The 20648-nt window shown below is 42.7% G+C and overlaps 1 protein-coding gene across 6 annotated transcripts in view; it reads left to right on the top strand.

Annotated features, from left to right (window-relative positions):
- Positions 1–20648, top strand: part of LAMA2 (laminin subunit alpha 2) — a 3129796-nt gene that overhangs the window by 1490940 nt on the left and 1618208 nt on the right. For 4 of the 6 annotated variants that reach the window (XM_085611830.1, XM_085611829.1, XM_085611828.1 and 1 more), the window contains exons 16-17: positions 8981–9037; positions 9167–9280. In XM_085611830.1, the coding sequence (XP_085467956.1) occupies positions 8981–9037; positions 9167–9280 (171 nt within the window). The remainder of the gene's footprint in view (positions 1–8980; positions 9038–9166; positions 9281–20648) is intronic. The other 2 variants (XM_085611831.1, XM_085611827.1) reach the window with 1 other exon arrangement.

Raw genomic sequence — 20648 nt, 5'->3', positions numbered from 1 at the left:
GGGATAACACATATTTTTTAGCTGAAGCATGTGTGCGGCAAGCTTATCTGCAGTTGCAGTCTTCCTCTTGGGCTTAACATACACATTTATGAGGACCAGGGATTCATGTGGGTACTTGGCCCAACCATCCATACACAGAACCAAGAGGCATGGTTTGTCCGTATGGAGTTCTGTGATCTCTGCAAACAGGCTAGTGTTAATGCAAATTGACAGGCCTTTGTTTGCCCTTCCAACTTAGCTTCTTTTGAGTGGAATACTGCCTTGTGCCTAGGTCTCCCGAATCATTGTTATATCAAATGTGCCTAGGTAGTCTACGATGGCAGGGTCTTCAATTTTTGTCTGTAGACCCCATATGTTCCAGTAGGAAATAGTTAGGCTATTCCGGTCAGAGACGACCGGCTGGGTTCCTGTTCAATCTTTGCAGGTTGCTTCCTAGTATAGGGCTGTGGGTAACCTGCTCCACCTGATTTGGGATTTGTGCTTGTTCATGCACATTATTAAAATATGATGCATCTCTTTGACCTAATTGTGGACTTATGTAAGATAGTGGTGGCTACTCCTGGCATTCAGGGCAATACCATAATATACCATTGACATCCTCTGCCTAATTGCTGCCATTCCTGGTATAACGGTGGCCTCCTCTGTAATAAGGATGGCAGTTCTTAACTTGTTGTTATATTCTTGATAATAGGTTATCCATACTGTGTTCAATTGTAGCCCTGTAATAATCGTGAAAGATCTTGGCATTTTGTGGCCATCCTTGGACAGGGCCACCCATTTCATAGATGGCTGCCCCTAATATAATGAGAGACTTCACTGCTATATTTGGGGCATCCTTGGCCTGATTGTGGTCCCCCCATTTATAACACTGTCCAGTTCTGGCACATTTGTGGCCTTGGCAAAATGGCTGATCCTCACTGGATATTTTGCACATCCCTGTTATTTGTTATTATAATGTCCGTACTAGATATAGGGCCTCATTACGATGTCGGTCATACGAGTGTCCGACAACCACCATAGCGGAATTGGGACTGACAGCCAAGTAGTCAGAAGTCACACCCGCCAAATTATGAAAATCATAACTTTTTCCATTGCAGCTTGTTCTGCAGCCCAAAAAGGGACGCAGTACAAGCCACAGTGATTAAATGGATGTTTGGGGGCACACCATATTTGCCCCTCTGGGCCCATAGCAAAGGCCCACAGGGACAGGCCTTGCTAGGGGTCCCCAAAGTCCCTTTCTGGCTCTCTTTTCATGGTGGTCGAAACACTATAAAAATACAGTCGCAATGGGCCACTGTAATTCCTATAGTGGTGCCTGGGCAGGCATTGCCCCTATTGCAGGGTATTATGTTCTGACCACTGTCTGATGGGCTCCTTGAGCCCATTGGACGCTTTGGTCAGTCCCTCTGCCTGCTGTCTCCGACTGCCACGCATCATATTGCATACAACAAAACAATTGCCAATACTGATGATTATTCAACACTTGTATTGGCATTGGTAGGTGTGAGAGCACCAAGTGGCACAGCTGGTGCCAAGAAAGATTATACAAGCTCACTTTCCAGGTTGTGAGGATAACCCTTAAAATACAAAAGGGTTTGAAACGCGTTGACCGGTTGCTTGTGCCCAAACAAGTATTCTTGATAAAACTCTTGAGTATCAGGTCTACAGTGTATTATGTCAATCAATGAGTTAAAGTTTCATATGACCTGAATACAGAACTGTTTGGCCAGCTCTTTCCCTGGGTCTGTTACATCCTATATTATTATTGTGGTGTATCTTTTTAACCTTTCCCTTGGGTGTCATTTCTTTTCTTTTCTAGTGCTTGATGGAATCTGAGCTTTCTCATATCCTGCAAAATGCTTTTAATTATGAAATGTAATGTAGTGTTGTATTTGTAATTGTAAAGAAATGTGTGTTATATGGTTGTATTGTCTGTTGTGGTTCTAAAAACGTTTGAAATGTTCATTGAAATAATAACATGAGTTAGTTCACCTTGGAATCATTTCTTAAAAAAGATAAAAAATAAAAATAAAACATTGATTTTTTTTTTCCAATCACGATGAGTGTCACGTGTGCTTGTTAAGAGTGAAGTGTTGAATAATCATCAGTATTGGCAGTTGCTTTGTTGAATTGATTATAGATAGATCCAGCCTTACTGATTAATGGCCAGAATCCTTTATTGATTACTATATATGTATCATAATGCAGCAGTCGGACCGCTGCACCAGATGTCGGACTGACCGCCACGATAGGCCCTCGGTGGCAGTCCGTCCGACATCATAATCAGACCCATAATGTTGAACAGATTGCATTTCGTCGATATCCTGGGCAATCCTTGTCATGTGATAGTAATACAGAGGCACATGAGCCAGAGGCTGTCTTTTTGAGGCAGTTATGCATGTGACTACTCTATGAAAATGACAAGCTGATGCTTTGGGACCAAATAAAAATTCACTTACAATAGGAACTGGAATTTTGAGATCAAAATTGGGTTCCTGGTTCAGGTAATAACAAGCTTTTCTTTGCAAGTATTGGGTGTGTTTACCCCAAATAGGAATCTTGTATTTGACAACAAAAAGTGTATATTATACAGAAACTGATAAGCTGATGGTTGGAAACTAAATTAGTACATTTTCAAGACCTATTTAAAGCTGATAGCTGAATTATAATTCTTGTTGTGTTACAGACATACATCAAGTAGAAGGTACATGCTGCTATAAATGCTATTTCATAACCCATTAGGAGCTTTTTAAATTGGTAAAAGTTTTTTAATAAAAATTACTACTGATAACCCATTCTGCTACCTTTGGGTCATTTGTGCTAATTTTGCATGAGGTGATTGCTTTTATAATCTTACCTGTTGTAATCACTAAAGAAAGAGTGATAATGCTTTATTAAATTAGAACAATTTAAATACTGAGGCTTAGCTCTCAATACTGAAAAGATAGGAAGCTGCTGCTCTTGCTAGACAGAGGTAAGATACATGTTAAAGGCATACACATTTATAGCTATGCTTGCACAGCACCCAGAAACAACTACTCAGAAAGAGATGTTGACCAAAAACTTATTAGAATAACCATGGTTGTTCATTTGGTAGCTTGACAAGCTAAGTACGTGTTCCTGGAGACTTAGAAAATTGCATATGCAAAATAAAACAGCCAGAGAATTTAAGATGTAATAATAACCCATTTTGCAATCCAAAATTACTCTTACAGCTACAAAATGTGGATTTAGGATGGAATTACTATATCCAAATTTCTTGAATTTTGTCAGAGTAAATACAGCTAACAAGTGCAGAAAACCTTTCAGTATGGAATATTTCTGAGGTATTAATTATAAGATCTGGGATGAGAAGAGGAGGGTAACCAGTCAAAAATCAGCACATGGCTATGAGATGAACAACCTTACATTTGAAGCTTTGTAGATATTTAATAACATTATTGGAGACCATTCACACTCAATATGAGTGCTAAACTCAATTGGTAAAATATTCTGGAGTAAATTTGTAAACTGGGTGTGAAATTTCCCAAACTTCCTAATTCTTACGTTTCTTAGTTTAAGGGCTGTCCTCACATATGAAAGGACTTTCTATCATGCGGATGCAACCCAGTGCTCCTAACTTTTCTGCTGTTGGGAAAGTCTTCTGTTTAGATTTAAGTACAGAATGCGAAATCGATGATCTTTGCAGCTTTCCTTGTGCTAGGTTTTTGTGAATTCTAACTTTATAAAAATTCTAGATGTAAGCCTGCGACAAATAAAGTCACTTACTTTTCAAGAGTCAGGTCTCGAATATTCAGACCTGTGGAAATAAAGACATCCTTAGACTGTTATAACTAAAAAGATGAATCGGGAATTATATTTCCAAACGCACAAAAGATGCTATCTCATGCAGCCTAATCATTGTGAGAACTGTCTTTTTGACACCCCCTTAATCAGACTTTAGAGAAAGCTGCAGCATGGATGGAGACAGTTATGCTGCAAATAATTGACGATGCACTGTGCATCATAGATAATGGAAACTCAGGTCTACTAATCCTGCTAGACCTTTCCAGAGGTTTTGATGAGGTGAATCACACCGCTCTCATCAAACATTTAAAGGATAGCAAGGGAATACATGGAAAGGTCCAAAGCTGGTTCTCCTCTTTACTCAAAACCTAGACCAACAATTAAAAGTAAACAAAACCATACTGCTATCTCCACTATGAAACAGGACATTCATCAGGACTTCATACTTTCCCCTGCGCTCTACATACTTTCCCCTGCGCTCTACAACATCTGCATAGAACCCCATGGTTTATTTTCAATCACCTAAATATTTTCTGACATCTCTACAAAGATTACAACACGCTTTGCCTCACATCTCTACAAAGATTACAACACGCTTATCCTCCCCTGTAGAGATCAGACCCATAACCTCAATCTTAGCAGTCATTCCCTTCTGGATGACATGATAACATCTGAAACTCAACATAAGGAATATAGAATTTCTGCCTATCTCACCTCCACAAAATTCTAATCAGATTCAATCGTGGTAATATCCTAGTTTGTAAACCCCAGCACATTTGACTACAGTAAATCTCTATGCATTACCCTGGACAAAAACTCACCATGCAAGTCCACATCAATGCACAAGTAAAAAATGGCAATCACTAACTAATTCACATGTAAGGTATTAAGCCCTACATCCTGGAATACTGCTTTAAAGCAGTAATCTAAAGCATAGATTGCCCTAGACTAGACTATGTAGTGCTGTCACAAACCAGGAATTCTAAGACTACCCTCATTCTTTTGAAAGTAGTCATCCATGCTACAATCAAGCTAGCTTAAATGGTTGGAACACTTCAAACCTGTACTTATCTCTCTTCAATTGCTATCTGTTGAAGCAAAAAAGTAACTACAAACTGGTCTGTATCATCCACAAAGCACCCCACATGGGTACCCCCTATGACCTAGCCAAACAACTCATACCATCTAACACTCAGCAACCTCCTCGAAGCACAGATCTCAAACTACTGAAAATGAGTCTATTCAAGAAATAGGAAATGCTGGTAAATTCACTGAGTGAAAGCGCGGCAAATATGTGGAACCCATTCCCCCCGAAATACCTATAGGCCCAGTCTATGTCTTGTTTAAGAGAGAGCTGAGAACCTAACTTTTAGAACTATCAGCCTTAGAGTGGTTTTCCCTAAACTTAAACTTTTGCCTTACTCCTCCTGTTTTTGCTGGATTCGTTTTTGTTGGCTTTAGGATTCTGCACACTTTACCCGAGGTACCCAGTGCTAAGTACTTGTGCTATCACCTTTAAACATGGTGAACCTGGCTTACACCCATTTAGCACATTTAATTTACTTTCAAGTCCGTTTTAAACTGGTGCTATATGAATCCAAGGCCTGTAAAATAAATGCTAGTTGCGGACTTGGAGCACTCATTGTGCTACCCACGTAAGCAGCTCTTTAAATATGTCTCAGGCACCAGGTGTGTGCAGTTTTAAACTGCCATTTTGACCTGGCAAAACCTTTTGCCAGGCCTAAATCTCTCTATTTAATACATATAATCATCCCTAGGGTAGGCCCTAAAAGGCCCATAGGGCAGGGATGCACTAAAAAAGTTAGACATGCTTTTTTGTTTTATATGTTATGACAGTGAAAAACCCCTACACTTATTTATCACGTTTGTAAGGCCTTCCTGTCCTATTGGACAAAATTGGGTTATCTTATTACAGGAGGTACTGTCAATCAAGGGCAGTAAATGCCAGATAGGTCAGGGAACTGTGGTATATTTCTGCCACATGGTGGGATGGGTAAAGTGCAGCCCTTCTAGGCCAAGATTGAGATTATCTTGTCAACATCCCAAAATTCGAACTGAGGCGAGGGCCTTCCTTGGTGTTATCTTCTGTATATTACAGGAGGTTTGTTAAGGGGTATGGCAACATTTTTGCCCCCTTAACTGAGCTGACTTCCAAGAAGCAGACCAAAAAAGATGATCTGGACAGTGGCCTATCAGAGAGCCTTTGACACCCTCAAGGAGGCTATCTGTACAGCACCTATACTCAAGGCACCTGAATTCTCCAAAGAATATAATAGAGCTCTCGCTGCGTGATGCATTTTGACTCAGTACCCCCTGGCACAGCCTCACAGCTCCTACGGACTGCTAAAGTGTGATAAGTCCTGAATGCAGGCCCTCGCATCACAGCACTGCAGCTCTGTGGGACAGCTGCTGCCTGACGCATCCTCAACACGGGACTTCGCAACGGTCTGCAACCGGGAATTAAGGGACTATTTGCAGCAGGTCTAACTTGATTCCTATAAACGGCCTGCACTCCATCATGGTCAGCCTGAACTTGTGACTTTGTCCCAGCCCGAAGGGACCACATAACCACAGTTGGCGCTTTGTGTTTTTAGGCACTATTTTTACCTAAACATTTAAAATTAAATATCTCCGGTTTTACTAATTGGATTTTTGTCATTTTGGTGTCAAACAATTTATTAAATTTTAGTTCATTTTCTAAATTGGTGTAACGTTTTTCGTATTGTGTGTCACTTTGTTACTGTATGTTTGAAGCATAAATATTTTATACAGTGACTCTAAGTTAAGCCTGACTGCTTTTATGCCAAGCTATCAGAGGGTTATGCACAGGCTAATTTGGGACTGCTTGTGTTTCACGTGGACAAGAATAGTGGTTGCTGCTTGAGTCACAGTTGGTGAGTGTGGCTAGTGAGCAGTGTGAAATGGCTAAGAACTCAGTAACCATCCACGCTCTAATCCTTTCAGAACTGAGAAATTCCGTTTTATTTTACACATTTTTAATAGTCACCAATGATTTATAGTAACCCATTTTCGATTAGGTACAGCACATTTTATGATGGCATATTCTGCTTTAGGGCAATGGTTTAAAGGAAGCAAAGTGCGTCAATGTGATGGAGTTTCTGCACAAAGCACTTTACATTTTGACTTTTTCTGTGTTATAATTTGTCTAGAGCACTTTTTAAAAAAATGTGTAGAAAGTGTTAAACATTGTAGACCTGCTCTATTATTCTTAGAATCTTTGCAAACTTTACCCATTTGCTTCGCTGGTTTAAGTTTTTTTAATAGTGCTGTGGGGATTAGGAAAACCCCTCTTGACATGCACGTGGAGAGTATTTGATCTAAAGTTTTATTTTAATTTTAAAATGCTCATTTGCATGTATTATGTTGTGTTATCTTTTATGGTTGTGAAATACTAACCAAATAAAGATTATTTGATGATCTGACTGACTGGCTAAGTGGATGTAAGGTTGCACGCTGGATGAGCTATATCACAATCATTAAAAGACAATCTCATTTATAGTCTAAATTTTGGTCTCAAAAAGAAATATATGGTGTCCAGAGATGGTGCATTTACAATTGATCATTCATACAGACTGACGAAAGAGTTGGGCTATAAGAATGGACTTTTAGGAGGTGCTGTACCAAAATATCAAAGTTTTAGTATCAACATGCACTTATGCCATATCCAGAAACTGGCTACAACAAACATATTGTCACAGTAATTATATATGGAGTTAGGAATAGTTAAGCTATGCCTTTCCACACATGTGCATATCTTGTCGATATGTTGGCAGTTGATGATGTGGATGTAATATATTTGTAGGTCATTATTATTGACTTCAATTTTGTAACATACAACCTAAAGGAAAAGTATGATTAATTTCCCCACAACTATCTCAAAACCTTGCAGCAATGCACACTCACACCTTCTTCACTGTGAAGCTGATCCGAAAGACAGAGGGGCATATCAAGGACCGGCGATAATTATCGCTAAGCGCACTTAGCGCTAGGATAATTATCGCCGGGTAACGTGGAATTTTATCGCTGAGATAGCGTGCTATCAGCAACGCTCATCTCAAAAGCGATAGAATTCCAAGCGCTAACTGCCAAATGTGAGATTATCGCTGGAAATCCAGCGATTATCTCACAAAGTTTGACGATAGCTTGTTGATAGGGCAGGGCATACTTAGCCATGATATCCACCTTACATTAGATATAATGGCTAAGTCACACTAAAAGCAGGCGTCAGGAAAGTAGCGATAACCAAGGTTAGTGATACTTTTCTTATTGCTATGCCTGTTAGCGTGCCCATTGATAATTGGAGAAATGTCGGTTAGCGACATTTCTCCAGTTATTTTGGGACAGAACGCCCACTTTACATCTCATTAGAGATGCAAAGGTGGGCTTTACGAGAAAGGGAGCTAATGCAAGGATTCAAGCGATAGTGTGACCTTGCTGATAAGGCGATAAAATTATCTCTGCTTTTCGTCCGAAAATGGACGCAAGAGCCGCTATAATTTTATATCGCCTCCTTGATGATATGCCCCAGAGTAAGCTCAACTTCAGTCACTAGCACATGGTACTGATGTTCAGGCTGACGCAGCAATGGTAAGCTGTATATTTTTGCTGATGGGAGTGGCTCTGGGTTATAAAATCTTGACCCTCATTTGAAAGAAATGTCATAAACGACCAGGGTCTTCACAGTGTCTGCTTCACGGCTAGACGTCTCATATTTCAATGGACAGAACATCGAAATGTATTAATGGTAATTATCTACAACTGCTACTGTGATGGGAAGGTAAACATATTTCAGAAAGCAGCTGAGGAACCACTTGGTAGTTCATGCTACATAGAACTCTATACTCTGAATATACACATAAATGTGTTATTAAAAGCAAGCCCTTTGTATATAACGTGCGTTCACACACACAACACCCCCTCCCCCGCTGACAGACTGAAAGAGAACGAATAAGATTTACCACTAATGTTTTGTGGGAACTCAGGTGCTTCCCAAAGAATTACCTGGAAAAGCTAAAGTTAGTGCATGGGATAATTCACTGGACGCCCAAGACTTATTTTCTTCCTATCCTTGTATGTGTTTCCTTCTATTTTTCATGCTATTCCTTTTGACTGTCATTTCAATTCTTTCTCTTCTTTTGTTTCATAACTTCAGAAGAAAGTTGAAGCTATTCACCCTTCTGCTCTCACACCACATTCTAATAAAACTAAGGTTAGTGCCATGCAGCAGTACCGGTTGGAAGGTTTTCGTTTTTGGTCATGTCATTCTTTAAAACATTCTGCATGCTGAATTTCATCATCATTGTAACATTATCCCTGACTCCTGCTATTTTTCTTGCAGTCATGTTGGCCAAAACATAGGAGGGTAAATGGCACGCTCATTGGTGGGATCTGTGAACCATGCCAGTGCTATGGCCATGCTGATACTTGTGATGATCACACAGGAGTATGTAAGGTAAGTGGAAAAAAAAACATAATCTGACCTGTAGAAATCCACGAACAAAACTCATTTTGACTGGCTGACCAGAGAAAAACATTGTTTTTGCAGAGGACTTCCTATGCAATTTCTTTTTTTAGCAAGTATGTTGTTAAACACTGTAAATGTCATTGCAAAATTAGCTGTCACTGATGCAATCTAGAGGTGTTGAAGAAAAATTGAAGAGTTACCGATAGGCCGAGGCTTTTTCTCTGTTATGTTGGTGAAATCAAACAAAATATGCAGATATAATCCCAGATTTACTGACTCTCTGCAATGGGTTTGTGTCACTTTTGTTATGCAAACCCGATGTAAAATGTTATGGTGGGATTTACTATCCAACACAAATCTGGATTTGCAGTGGATAATATCCCAAGGTAATGCAAAGTTGCAATGCAGCGTTGTGATTGATTTTGAGTGTCCTGGTTTGACATTCAACCAGGGAATGGGGGCCTGGGCTTGTTCTCCACGTAAGCTGTAATGCACCCTGCATGGAGAACGGGCATAGTGTGCATGACTAGTTTGGTTGGCCTGAGAGGGCTGACCAAACAGTCACTATGCACATTGGGGTGGGCAAACCACTCCTCCCCTGCCCTGCTCTGTGAGCAGAGCAGCCCTTCCCGCCCTTGAAGGAAACATATAATGATAATAACTAAAAGTTATTATCATTTTATGTTTCCTTACCTTTACACTGCTCAAAAGCAGTGGGGTAACACTCCTCCGCCATAGCGGAGGAGCAGCCACTGACAAATCCCTATCTACAAAGAATTGTATACAGGAGTTTTCACCAAAATCCTACGCCACCTCAAGGCAGGTGCAAGTAAGGTAAATGTTTTCCTGACTCTTTGATTTTCCTGCTTTGCATGTGTGGTGTGTTGTACAGCAGACATACAAAGTGGAAAAAGCCTTAAAGCATAGTTTGTGTACACTAAGGGACACCTTCCAGTACAAACTCTATGCTTTAGAAACCGTAGATGCCCTTGCACTATGGCACAAGGATTTCTGTGTTGGCAACTGACTGCTAAAAGTGTGCCAGCTCAGGAAGAGGAGAGATGCGTCACAACTTAGTAGCTATGAGGCTGTTGTGCTATCTCTCTTTCACACATGGCAGCAGCTTGCATCCCTTCTTAGTAAATCCGGCCCTTACTGTTACATGAATCTAGAACATTTCACAAGATTTCACAGCACACAATTTCACACGGTTTTCACCAAAGGGAGACAAGTTCAAGCACAATATTTCTTGTGACAACAGTAAAACAGTAATACTATGGCCGGGAAACATTTTCTCTTTGAGCCAGGGTCCTACTACTATCTACTATCCCACAAGACTTATAAATGAGAAGTATCCCCTCAAATTAAATTTGAACTCATGACAACAGACAACAGCAAGGTACATTTTGTGAAATATCACTAAACAGTTTTGCAATCCACCCAACCCCTAGTTACAAACCTGAAACAAACTTACCATCAAGCAGAAATTGTACAAAAAATGCCTCTGGCATAAAGGTAGGACAGAATTATTTATTCAAATTCAGAGAGTTGGAATGTCAATTTGTACCATAAAAACTTATAATAATGATCCAGCACTGGGCCAACTGTCTTACCATTAGTCTACGAATAATCTTTTTGTGCAACTCAGAGGTGATGGGAGTTAGCACTCGGTCAATCACATTTTAATTAACAGTGTAACCATTTGGCTACTCTAAAAAGACCAGGAATCAGAAAATATAGTTAAGAAGAGCGCCGGCAGGTTTTTAAAAGGAGGCCTTGAAACGGGTCTCTATCGGGCTCTGTTTTGTGCCCTGGCACATTTTTTTCTGGACTGCAGTGACAGCGGGCACATCGATGTGCGCGTGCTCACACAGCTCACTTCTCACTAGTGGAAAAGTTATGGCTTGACGTCATGCCAGGTCAGCATTGTAGGGGAAGGGAAATCATTTAAAGAGAGTCTTTTTATCTCTCTGGATTTCCCTTCTCTTTTTGAAACTCTGGAGAAGCAACATTGTTGTGGTGTCACCAGGGCTTTAAGTGGAAGTTTTTTCAAAATTATATACAAGCCATAGTTGCTGCTTATTTATCATATGCAATTAACAACCATTGACAAAGCCAATAGTCCTGACTTGTTGTAGGTATGATGTTACTTGTTGATAGAAACAACAAAGCACAAGTCGGGCAGCACACTATGCTATGCACAGATTTTTAGCTTATGTGTTTTAAGCAATGCTCTTAATTACAATGGCCACGCCCCTTTGAGAACCCCCCCTCCCCCCCCACAGTTTTTGCATCTCACTTAAAGCCCTGGGTACAGGATCCCAAGTGGATAGCCAAACCTCCTGAAAAAGTTCAGGTGCAGCAGTATGAGACAAACAAGTAGTTCAGTCACAGCAATACAAAGAATTAAAGCAGGATCTGGTGCTCAGAGATCTTTTCTCCTAAACATGAGTAAAGTCTAAAGTCCTCAAATCTAGAATCAAAAACTAAGGAGGATGGTTAAGTCTAAAAGGATCTAAAAAATTTGGGACAATCAAGAAAAAAACAGTGGAAAGTTGTGGGAAGATTTCAGCATTTCAGAAGAGCGGTCAAGCATCTCCTAGGGATAGGGAAATACGTGTTAGCCTAGGCCACACATAAGCAAAGAATCAAAGGGGTAAGCATAGAGTTCAGTACCTCTCAAAATCCAAGGAAAAGTGGCCAACATCAACCTTTGAAGACACTAGTTAATTCCACACAAATCTTTGGGTAACACCCATTGATCACACCATCAGTAGCTCCATTCTCCTTTCCATACTCACGTTGTAAATTGATACATTAATCCGGAGTTCTATTTTACTCTGCACAGGGTTCACCCAATAACTGTTCACCGGCGCTAACCAGAACTGTATACCTGTTTGCAAATCCTGTCTGCACATGCTGAAATCAATCTCCACAACATGTGCTTCAAAGGGGTCAACATTATTGTGCATGTGTGCCAAAGACGGCAAATAACCTCTGAACTCTGTTATGATGTCTCTAACTATGAGGGCAGTTTTTTTGTTTGTATAAGATTAAAAAAAAGATGTACAAATGTCTAAGGAACACAATTATCTTTGGCAAATAAAGCAAACCCACCAGGCTAAAATGTAATTCTCGACATTGTTTAAATATATGGACTGAATATTGAAAACAGTGGCGTAACGAAACCTGAGTGATCCCCTTGCAAAGTACATGGAGTCAGGAGCTCTCAGGCTAGGGGCACACCACCCATGCACAGTGCTGGTTGGGATTGGGGCATGGAGCTTAGGGACCTCCTTATTCAAGATCAAGGATGCCAGATATAGAATTTTAAAGAGCCAAGTGCAAAAGATCATTTTCTAAAGTGTCAGGTACGAAGTTTCAAAGCGCCATGTGCAAAATAGCAGATGCATATACATCCCATCTAATAATCTGTAATAAAAACAAAGCCAAAGTGCCAATTTTTAATAACCTATTGCAAGGGGCAGCTTAAGCCGCTCTTATATCAGCCCCCCTACTCTTATTCCCGTATTACTTCAAGTCTGTATAAATGGAGCAGAATATTTCAAAATTCTGGCAAAGCTTCTGCTTTTCCCAATTTGCCTTGCATTGAGATGCTCCTTTACGTATACTTCATAAACGTTCTCTAACCACATTTGCAGCCTAGGTGGTTTGGCAGATTCCAAAGTGCCTTAATAGTCGAGCTTGCCAACAGCATTAAAATGAACCACAAGCGGCAGGCTGAAGTTGGACTAATATCTAGATCCTTTGAGCAGCCTAGCAAAATGGCATTCACATCCATTCACATCCACATCGTCCCTAAAACGTTTCACACTGTTACGTTCCCAGATAAGGTGGATCCAGCTTCTCGATTCAGAGCATCTGGGACATTGGTCAGATATATTCACATCCCATTTATGTAACAGTGGTGGGGTATAATATAGCATCCATTGGGCATACAGTTGCATTTTACAGAAGTTAGGGCCTCTTAAAACTTTGGAGTTAATGGCAGACGCTTCCAGCCATTGATCCCAAGTTAAGTTCACTCTGTTTTGTTGTGACCATTTAGTTTGCATAACTTGAAAAAGGCCTGGAAGTTAGATCCCCCTGAATACAACCACTTTACCCATTGGCTCTGTTTTGTATAGACCTGCACATCATGAAAAAGTGCCCCGACTACCTCCCAGGTTGGTCCAATTTGCAAAGGTTGGTATTTTCTAAAACTATGATAATATACCAGCTTATTCTGCCACAAGAATGTCGGGGAAAGGAGCTGAGCCGTTTGCCACAGGATTAAATGAATTCCCCTTTAACCAGCCAATCCCTAGCCTCCCCCAGAATTGATTCCTCCAATATAGAAGCTCGCAACAGGAGTCTCAACATGGATATTAGGAATTTGTAGCCAGTGAAAGAGTTGTTTCTGCTTAGTTCTGAAGGCGAAAAGCATATGGTACCTAACCTTTCTTTAATTATTTGCCAGCGGAATATTGGTATCTAAATAAAATACGATTTCTCCACCCATATTGCCAAGAAAGGAATTATCAAAAGTTCTGCACGTAGCCAAATCAGCATACCTGGTGCAATTCAGCAAATGAGCCACTAAATAATAAACTCTGAAATAAGGTGGAGGTAACCCTCCTTGATCACTCGGTAGAGTCAACCTCAAAATTTTACTTCTTGGTTCGTATCCCAAATACGCCTGTTAATCTGTCCATTTAGCCGCTGGGAAAAATTATTATGGAGTAGACAGAGAATTGACATGGGCAAAATGTACATTTTAACTAGCGCCACCCTGACACTTACTGAAATTTATATCTTATCCCTCCTTTCCAACAAATTCTGAACCTAGAGTAATTTAAATCATATAGATCTTCATACTTTTCAGACTCCCTTATGCCCAAATAAATAACTGTTTTTTGTGGAGATATATTCTGCAACTCAGAGGGTAGGGCAGAGATTAGTGTTAAAAATAAGAATCTCTGTCTCATAAACCTTGAAAATTGAGAAAAAATATACCAAATAGTCCTTGGAGCACCCCCTTCTCCGGTGCCAGATATAACAAAAGATCGCCCACGAATAATTTAAGTTTCGATGTCTCCAGGGCTGCCGCTCTCCCTACCAGGTTCTGGTGAATACAACAAGCCAGAGGTTCACTAAAAAGAGCAAAAAGAGTTGAAGACAGATGGCAGCACTGTCTGGAACCCCTGGAAAGAATCCATACTCTTGCCATTAAAAGATATTACAGCCAACGATCCCTGATACAATGCCCGTAATTGACCCCATGAGATGGGATGGAAACTCCATGGTCTCCATTACCAAAAACAAATAATATCAGTTTACAAGGTCAAAAGCATTCTCAATAAACAAAACTACTAAAGGAGTATTAGTAAGATTAAAATATTCAATTGCTTCCGTCAAATAAGATGTATTATAATAAAGTTGACACACAGGGATAAAGCCAGACTGATCTTTCCCAATTAAAAAAGCATAACCTCAGACAGCCTTTCTGCTAAAATGTTCATAAAAATGTTATAGTCTAAATTGAGCAGCGTAAATGGGCAAAACAAGTTTATATCCTCCAGGTCTTTATCCTTCTGAGGAAAGCATGTAAGCAGGTTTTTACTAAAAGAAGAGGGGACAGACCTGCCCGTCACTATAGGATTAAATAAGGTCACCATAGGGCCTTTCACCTCTGAAATCAAAACCTGATACCATTCTGCAGGGAACCCATCTATTCCTGGTGCCTTCCCTATTGGGAGAGTTCGAACCACTGCCTCAACTTCTGAAATGGTTATAGGATGAACAAGGTTTAGGGCCTCTTCACACGGTAACTTCAGAAGGAAAATACCATCTAAAAAATTGAACATCTCTCTCGTATCAGAAGATTGGCCAGTGCGTACATATTTGCAAAATGCTGGTGAAACACCTCCTCGATTAATAAGACTTCCCTCAGCAAGGAACCAGTTAGTGGCTCCCAAATGTTATCGTAATGTAATATCCTGAAGTGCCACTACCAGCGTATCTGGCCAAAAGACTAGACCGCCTCACCAACAATATGGCAGCTGAAAATGGCTGGTGGTTCGATACTCCCTCCGCAACAATCATCCCGCTAATGGCTGCGGTGGACCGGGGAGACGAACAGCTAACAAAAGCACTCCAGACAAAATGCGGGGCTGCAAACAGGTAGGACCAAGCTTAGGTCAGGAAATAAAGTGCAAAAAGTGAATGCAGTAAATTTACAAATTAAATGTACAATCACAGTAAAAGATTAAAAAACAAAGTGCGCCACACAGCAAGTGCTTAGCCTCCTAGCAAACTGCCAGGTAATCAATTGCGCTCCCGCGCCAGGCCCGATTAAATACAGGCTCAGCGGAGGTGGCCAAAAGACTAGACCGCCTCACCAACAATATGGCGGCTGAAAATGGAACACCGGAAGTAAGAAACTCCGGCGTCGGCGGTTCGATACTCCCTCCACAACAATCAGCCCGCTAATGGCTGCGGTGGACTGGGGAGACGAACAGCTAACAAAAGCACTCCAGACAAAATACGGGGCTGCAAACAGGTAGGACCAAGCTTAGGTCAGAATATAAAGTGCAAAAAGTGAATGCGGTAAATTTACAGATTAAAAGTACAATCACAGTAAAAGATTAAAAAACAAAGCGCACCACACAGCAAGTGCTTAGCCTCCTAGCAAACTGCCAGGTAATCCCAGTGAGCAGTCAGCTGGCATAATGTCTTGGCAATCAAAACTTAATGATAATCAACATAACAGTGGTATTACATTACATTTACCCAACCCCTTGGATCATCTGTATCATGCTTGTACATCCTCTCAAGTAAAATGTCTGATGTTGCTACATGTCTTCGAATTGTCCCAGCTGCCCAACTTTGCTCGCATAGCATGTAACTTTAAACTCATATGCCTGCCAGTGCCCAGGTTCCTTATCTATGTGTCCTCTAGGACCTAACTATGTGCCAGCCGCTCTGCTGTCTGCTCCTCATCGCTCTCAGGTGCGTCCGCTAGTGTCTCTGGGTGTCTCTGCCAGGCTGTGCAAAAGGCTGATATAATTGCATCCCACGCTGATGCCAACGGCTGCTTTCGCAGCCCCATCGCATCCTCGGGGCGGAGCGCTATGCTTTCCGATTGTGCCCAGCACAGTAGGGATTGATACCAGGCCTTGGATGCTGGGGGGTCAGGGGACTTCCAGCAATGCGTAAGTAATCGCTTAGCCACTATTAGGCCCAAATCTATATATCTAGACTTCAGCATGTATTTTTTGGGCCTTTGGTACAGTCCTAGTATGCACATTTCCCATGTCCAGTCCAAAGTTCGTTCTGTGCACTGGGTTAAGCACCTAATGACCACTCCCCAATATGTTTAGATAGCTGTACATGACCACAACATATGTAATAGATCTGCCCCTGCCTCCTCACACCTCGCGGATTTGGCATCTGCGTGGACAAAATATATGTTTATTTGTTCCGGCATTACGGGGGATCTGTATGGGGCTTTCAAGTATTTTCTCCGATTCCCGGTCTGTGGTTGGTCTCTATAGATCTGTGTCCCAATGGGCCCGTGCGGAGAGTAATTGCTGTGCCGTGTGAGTCCTGAGGGATTCTACGAACCATCTGGCGAGATGGCGGCCTGCGCCCAATTCATGCAAATATTGTATGGTTAATTGAGTGGCCGATTCCTGTGCCACATTCCCCCACGATGCGCTCAGGTGCGTGTCACTGCGGTGTGGAGTAGAAACTGGCCTTGCGGCAGACCCAAGCTTTCAGCCAGATCCTCGAATGGGATGAGCTGTCCATCACTGAAAAAATCACCTAATGTTAGTATGCCCGCTTCCTCCCAGTGTGTAAGTTCTACGCTAGATATTGCTTGATGTCTCCTGGGTGTGCCCAGTATGGAAAGAGACAGTGCATATGGTGGTACCAGATATGTGATGCGAAAGCAGTGGCAGTAACATTAGTATGCCACTCGCACCAATAGCTGTGTGGGCGTGCTACCTTTCCTGCTGGGGTGAAACAGCATCGCTATCTAGGCTGAGTGTGTCCAGGTGTCTGCGTTGCTGTGTCCTCAAGGTGACGCGCACTTAGCCAGCGTGCCATCCACTGAAGCTGTGCTGCCAACTAATATTGTTCCATGTTGGGCCTCCCAGAGTGGTCAGTGGTACATTTTAGCCATCACTACTCTAATTTGCGACCCGTGCCAAATGAAGTGCTGCATGTCTGACTCCAAGTCCCTAAACAGTGGTGGCCTGAGGTGGAGTGGTAAGTTCATGAAGTGGTAAAGTAAGCATGGTAGGACATGACCGCCAGTGGCAGGGTATTCCAGAAGGTCATTTTTGCCCGCACTGCTGTGATGGCGCGCCCCAGGTTGCCCTCAAGGAAATCTTGTGGGTCCCGATATATGTGGATTCTCGAGATATCAAAACTCAGCTAGCTGCCAGCATACTGGCTTCCCGCTGATGATTAATTGCGGGTCTGGGGTAGACTTCTTCAAAGTGGTACAGGCATGACTTGTCCCAATTCACCCTTAGTCCTGACATTGAGGCAAATTCGAGCAGCGTCTTCTTGGTTGCCGCACGTGACTGCCCAACATCCCTGAGATATATCAGCAGGTCGTCTGCATATAGCGAGACTGCTTGCATGCCGTCTCCGAGAGGGATTCCCCATTTGTCTTGAGTATTGCATAGTGCCTCTGCCAACGGTTCGACAGCTAGCACAAATAGTGATGGGAAGATGGGGCAACCCTAACTCGTGCTGCTCTCAATAGGGACCCGTTTCGATTTATAGAGACCCGTCTTAATCTTGGCTACTGGGCACGCATATAATAACCTAACTCGCCCCAAGAATACATCTCCCAGGTCATATTTATGTAACGTTCAAAAGAAAGCAAAAGGTTCAGAGATCCTGGTTCTGGATATGAATTCCTTAAATTCTGGAGCAACTTGGCTTGAGGCTCTGGACCTATCCAGACTCCTATTCACAAATGGAGGTAAGGGTGTAAGCATATGTTCCTCACTTTCAGACGATCGGTTTTAGCCAGTAGGATATATATCCCTTTTTTTGACACAGCGCAGTATTCCAAGTTGGATTGAGTGAAGATAGTAATTTTATTTTTATACACCGCTATATGAATATATTTCACTCATTTTAGCTTGTTTTATGAAAAGGTTTTTGAAAAAGGGGAACAGCCGACACGTGTTTTGCCCTATGTGGCTAATTGAGCCAGGGCTTTCTTAAGGCTTGTCATTATGTTCAAGAATCAAACAATCGGAGAAAGTTGTATACATTTCAATTTAGCTTCAAGGTAATGAAACATCCAAAATTTAAGGTATCCAGGTTCGGTCTCTGGATTAATCTGTTCTGTGGAGCGATTCCGCAGTGTGGTGTGGAGTCTTCGTGTACTGGCCACACAGCCTGCGAGCTGTCATCACTCAGTGACTATTCAGAGGAGGCATCCGTATCTTTGCTGTTCTGTCGTTCTCTTAAGTCAGCCACCGCTTGCAGTGTGTCTCTTCTTTTTTGCAGTACCTGTTCTCAGTTGGGGGCAGCCGTCAATTGCATTGATGATTCTGCTGCTCTCATCCTACGTTTGCTGCGGTGATTCCTTCAAGCACACGCCTGTGACCCCTAATTGTTATGCCTTTGGCTCGGGGAGGTGTGATGTACTTTGGTTTCGAGCCAGTCCCATGCGTCTTCTGCTTTATTAAAGAAGTGCGTAGTCCCATCCGCAACTACCCACAATCGGGCCGGGAATATGAGAGAGTATTTCAAGTTCAGGTCTCGCATTCGCCTTTTGACTGCGAGGAAGGTACACTGCTTCCTTTGCACACCCAGGGTGTAGTCTGGGAAGAAGAGAACTTGTGAGTTGCCCACATTGATTGCTTCCATTTTCCTCGCCTCTCAGAGTATTGTGTATCTATCTTTGAAATTCATAAGACGAAACAGGAAAGGTTGCGGTCCCACTCCTGGCGGTGGATGTTTCGATGGCACCCTGTGCGCTCTCTCCACAGAGAAGAAAGCAGAGAGCGTGTCCGCCGGCATCAAAGACTGTAACCAGGCTTCGGTGTATGCTACCGCGTCTGCTCCTACTGTACCATCCAGTAGCCCCACCACGCGCACATTATTCCTGCAGGATCGGCCTTCTGCATCATCCATCCTGCGTTCCAGGAAGTGTAGTCTGTAGGCAATGTTTCAAACTTCCGTGGACATTTCCTTGGCCACCGGGGCGATCTCTTTCCCTTCTGCAGCTAGTTTTTTGAACCTCCCTGTCAGTTGCCTGAGGTCAGCATGAAGAAGGGTGAAGTCTGCAGTGACCTTGTCTATTCAACCTTCAAGAGATGTATGGGTCTGCGTCAGCTCTTCGCTGATTTGTGTCACTGCTTGGAGTACAGAGTCTAACTTCGATTCCAAACTGGAATCTCTGGAGGTGCCCAACATCTTAGATTCTTGATCTGATGAGCTGGACCTGTCGCCGGTCGCGTCATGTTCGCACCTTCGCACCTGCACCTGGGCGCTGTCTGCCCATCTTTTTGGGGCGATAATGCTGTTGTGTTTGGAGGTGGGGTAGTACACTAAGTACCCCAGTGCTTGTCAGCGCTTCTGGATGACCCCACACGAACAGTTCAGCAGGCAGTCAAATGCCAAGTTTGTAACTGTTGCTTGTATGCTGAGTCCACTTTTATCTGCACACTGGGTCTGGGTGCCCGACGTACCTATCTTATCTGATGTAGCTCATTACGACACCTTGTCTACCCCCAAACCACGACTCATTCGTGTTTGTTTTCCAACACTTTCTCACACGTTATTAGCGGGATCTGCACATGAGCTTTTCCACGCCTGTGTCGTGCTCCTCCAGGTGTCTGCGAGTGAGCCCTAGGCCGCTTCCAAGCTGAGGCCGACTTTGTGTCTCGCCGCTGTGGCTGTGCTTCATGCAGATCAGGCATAGGGACTATATCTCGCCAGGGTCTTTGTGTTACATGCCAGGGCCTTTTGGGCTCAGTGCGTCATCTTGGGTGTATTGTGCTCCCGCTTCGCCTACACTGCAGGCCCGCTTGGTGTCACTGTAGGTCCCGCGTCGCCGTGCGTATGAGGCCCTCCCGCCACTCGGGATTTCAGCTCAACACTGGGCTGCAGTTAGGCCGCAGGATCTCCCACTGTTGGCGGGCATCAGTGCCCGCCAAGCGACCAGGTCATGCGGGGGGCTCTTTGTTTGCTTCTATGAGTAGCGGGCGGACGGCTAGCATGTAGCTTTCTTCCACGCGTCACTGCAGGCATTTGTCCCCCTCAGCTCACCGCTGGTGTACTCTTTTGCGGCGCATAGCTCTGCCTGGGCTTGTGTCACCAT

This window comes from Triturus cristatus, chromosome 6 (genome assembly GCF_964204655.1).
Source record: "Triturus cristatus chromosome 6, aTriCri1.1, whole genome shotgun sequence".
In the NCBI taxonomy this organism is placed as follows: Eukaryota; Metazoa; Chordata; class Amphibia; order Caudata; family Salamandridae; genus Triturus; species Triturus cristatus.
Note: the sequence above shows the minus strand (reverse complement) of the source record. Positions and strands in the feature narration are given on the sequence as shown.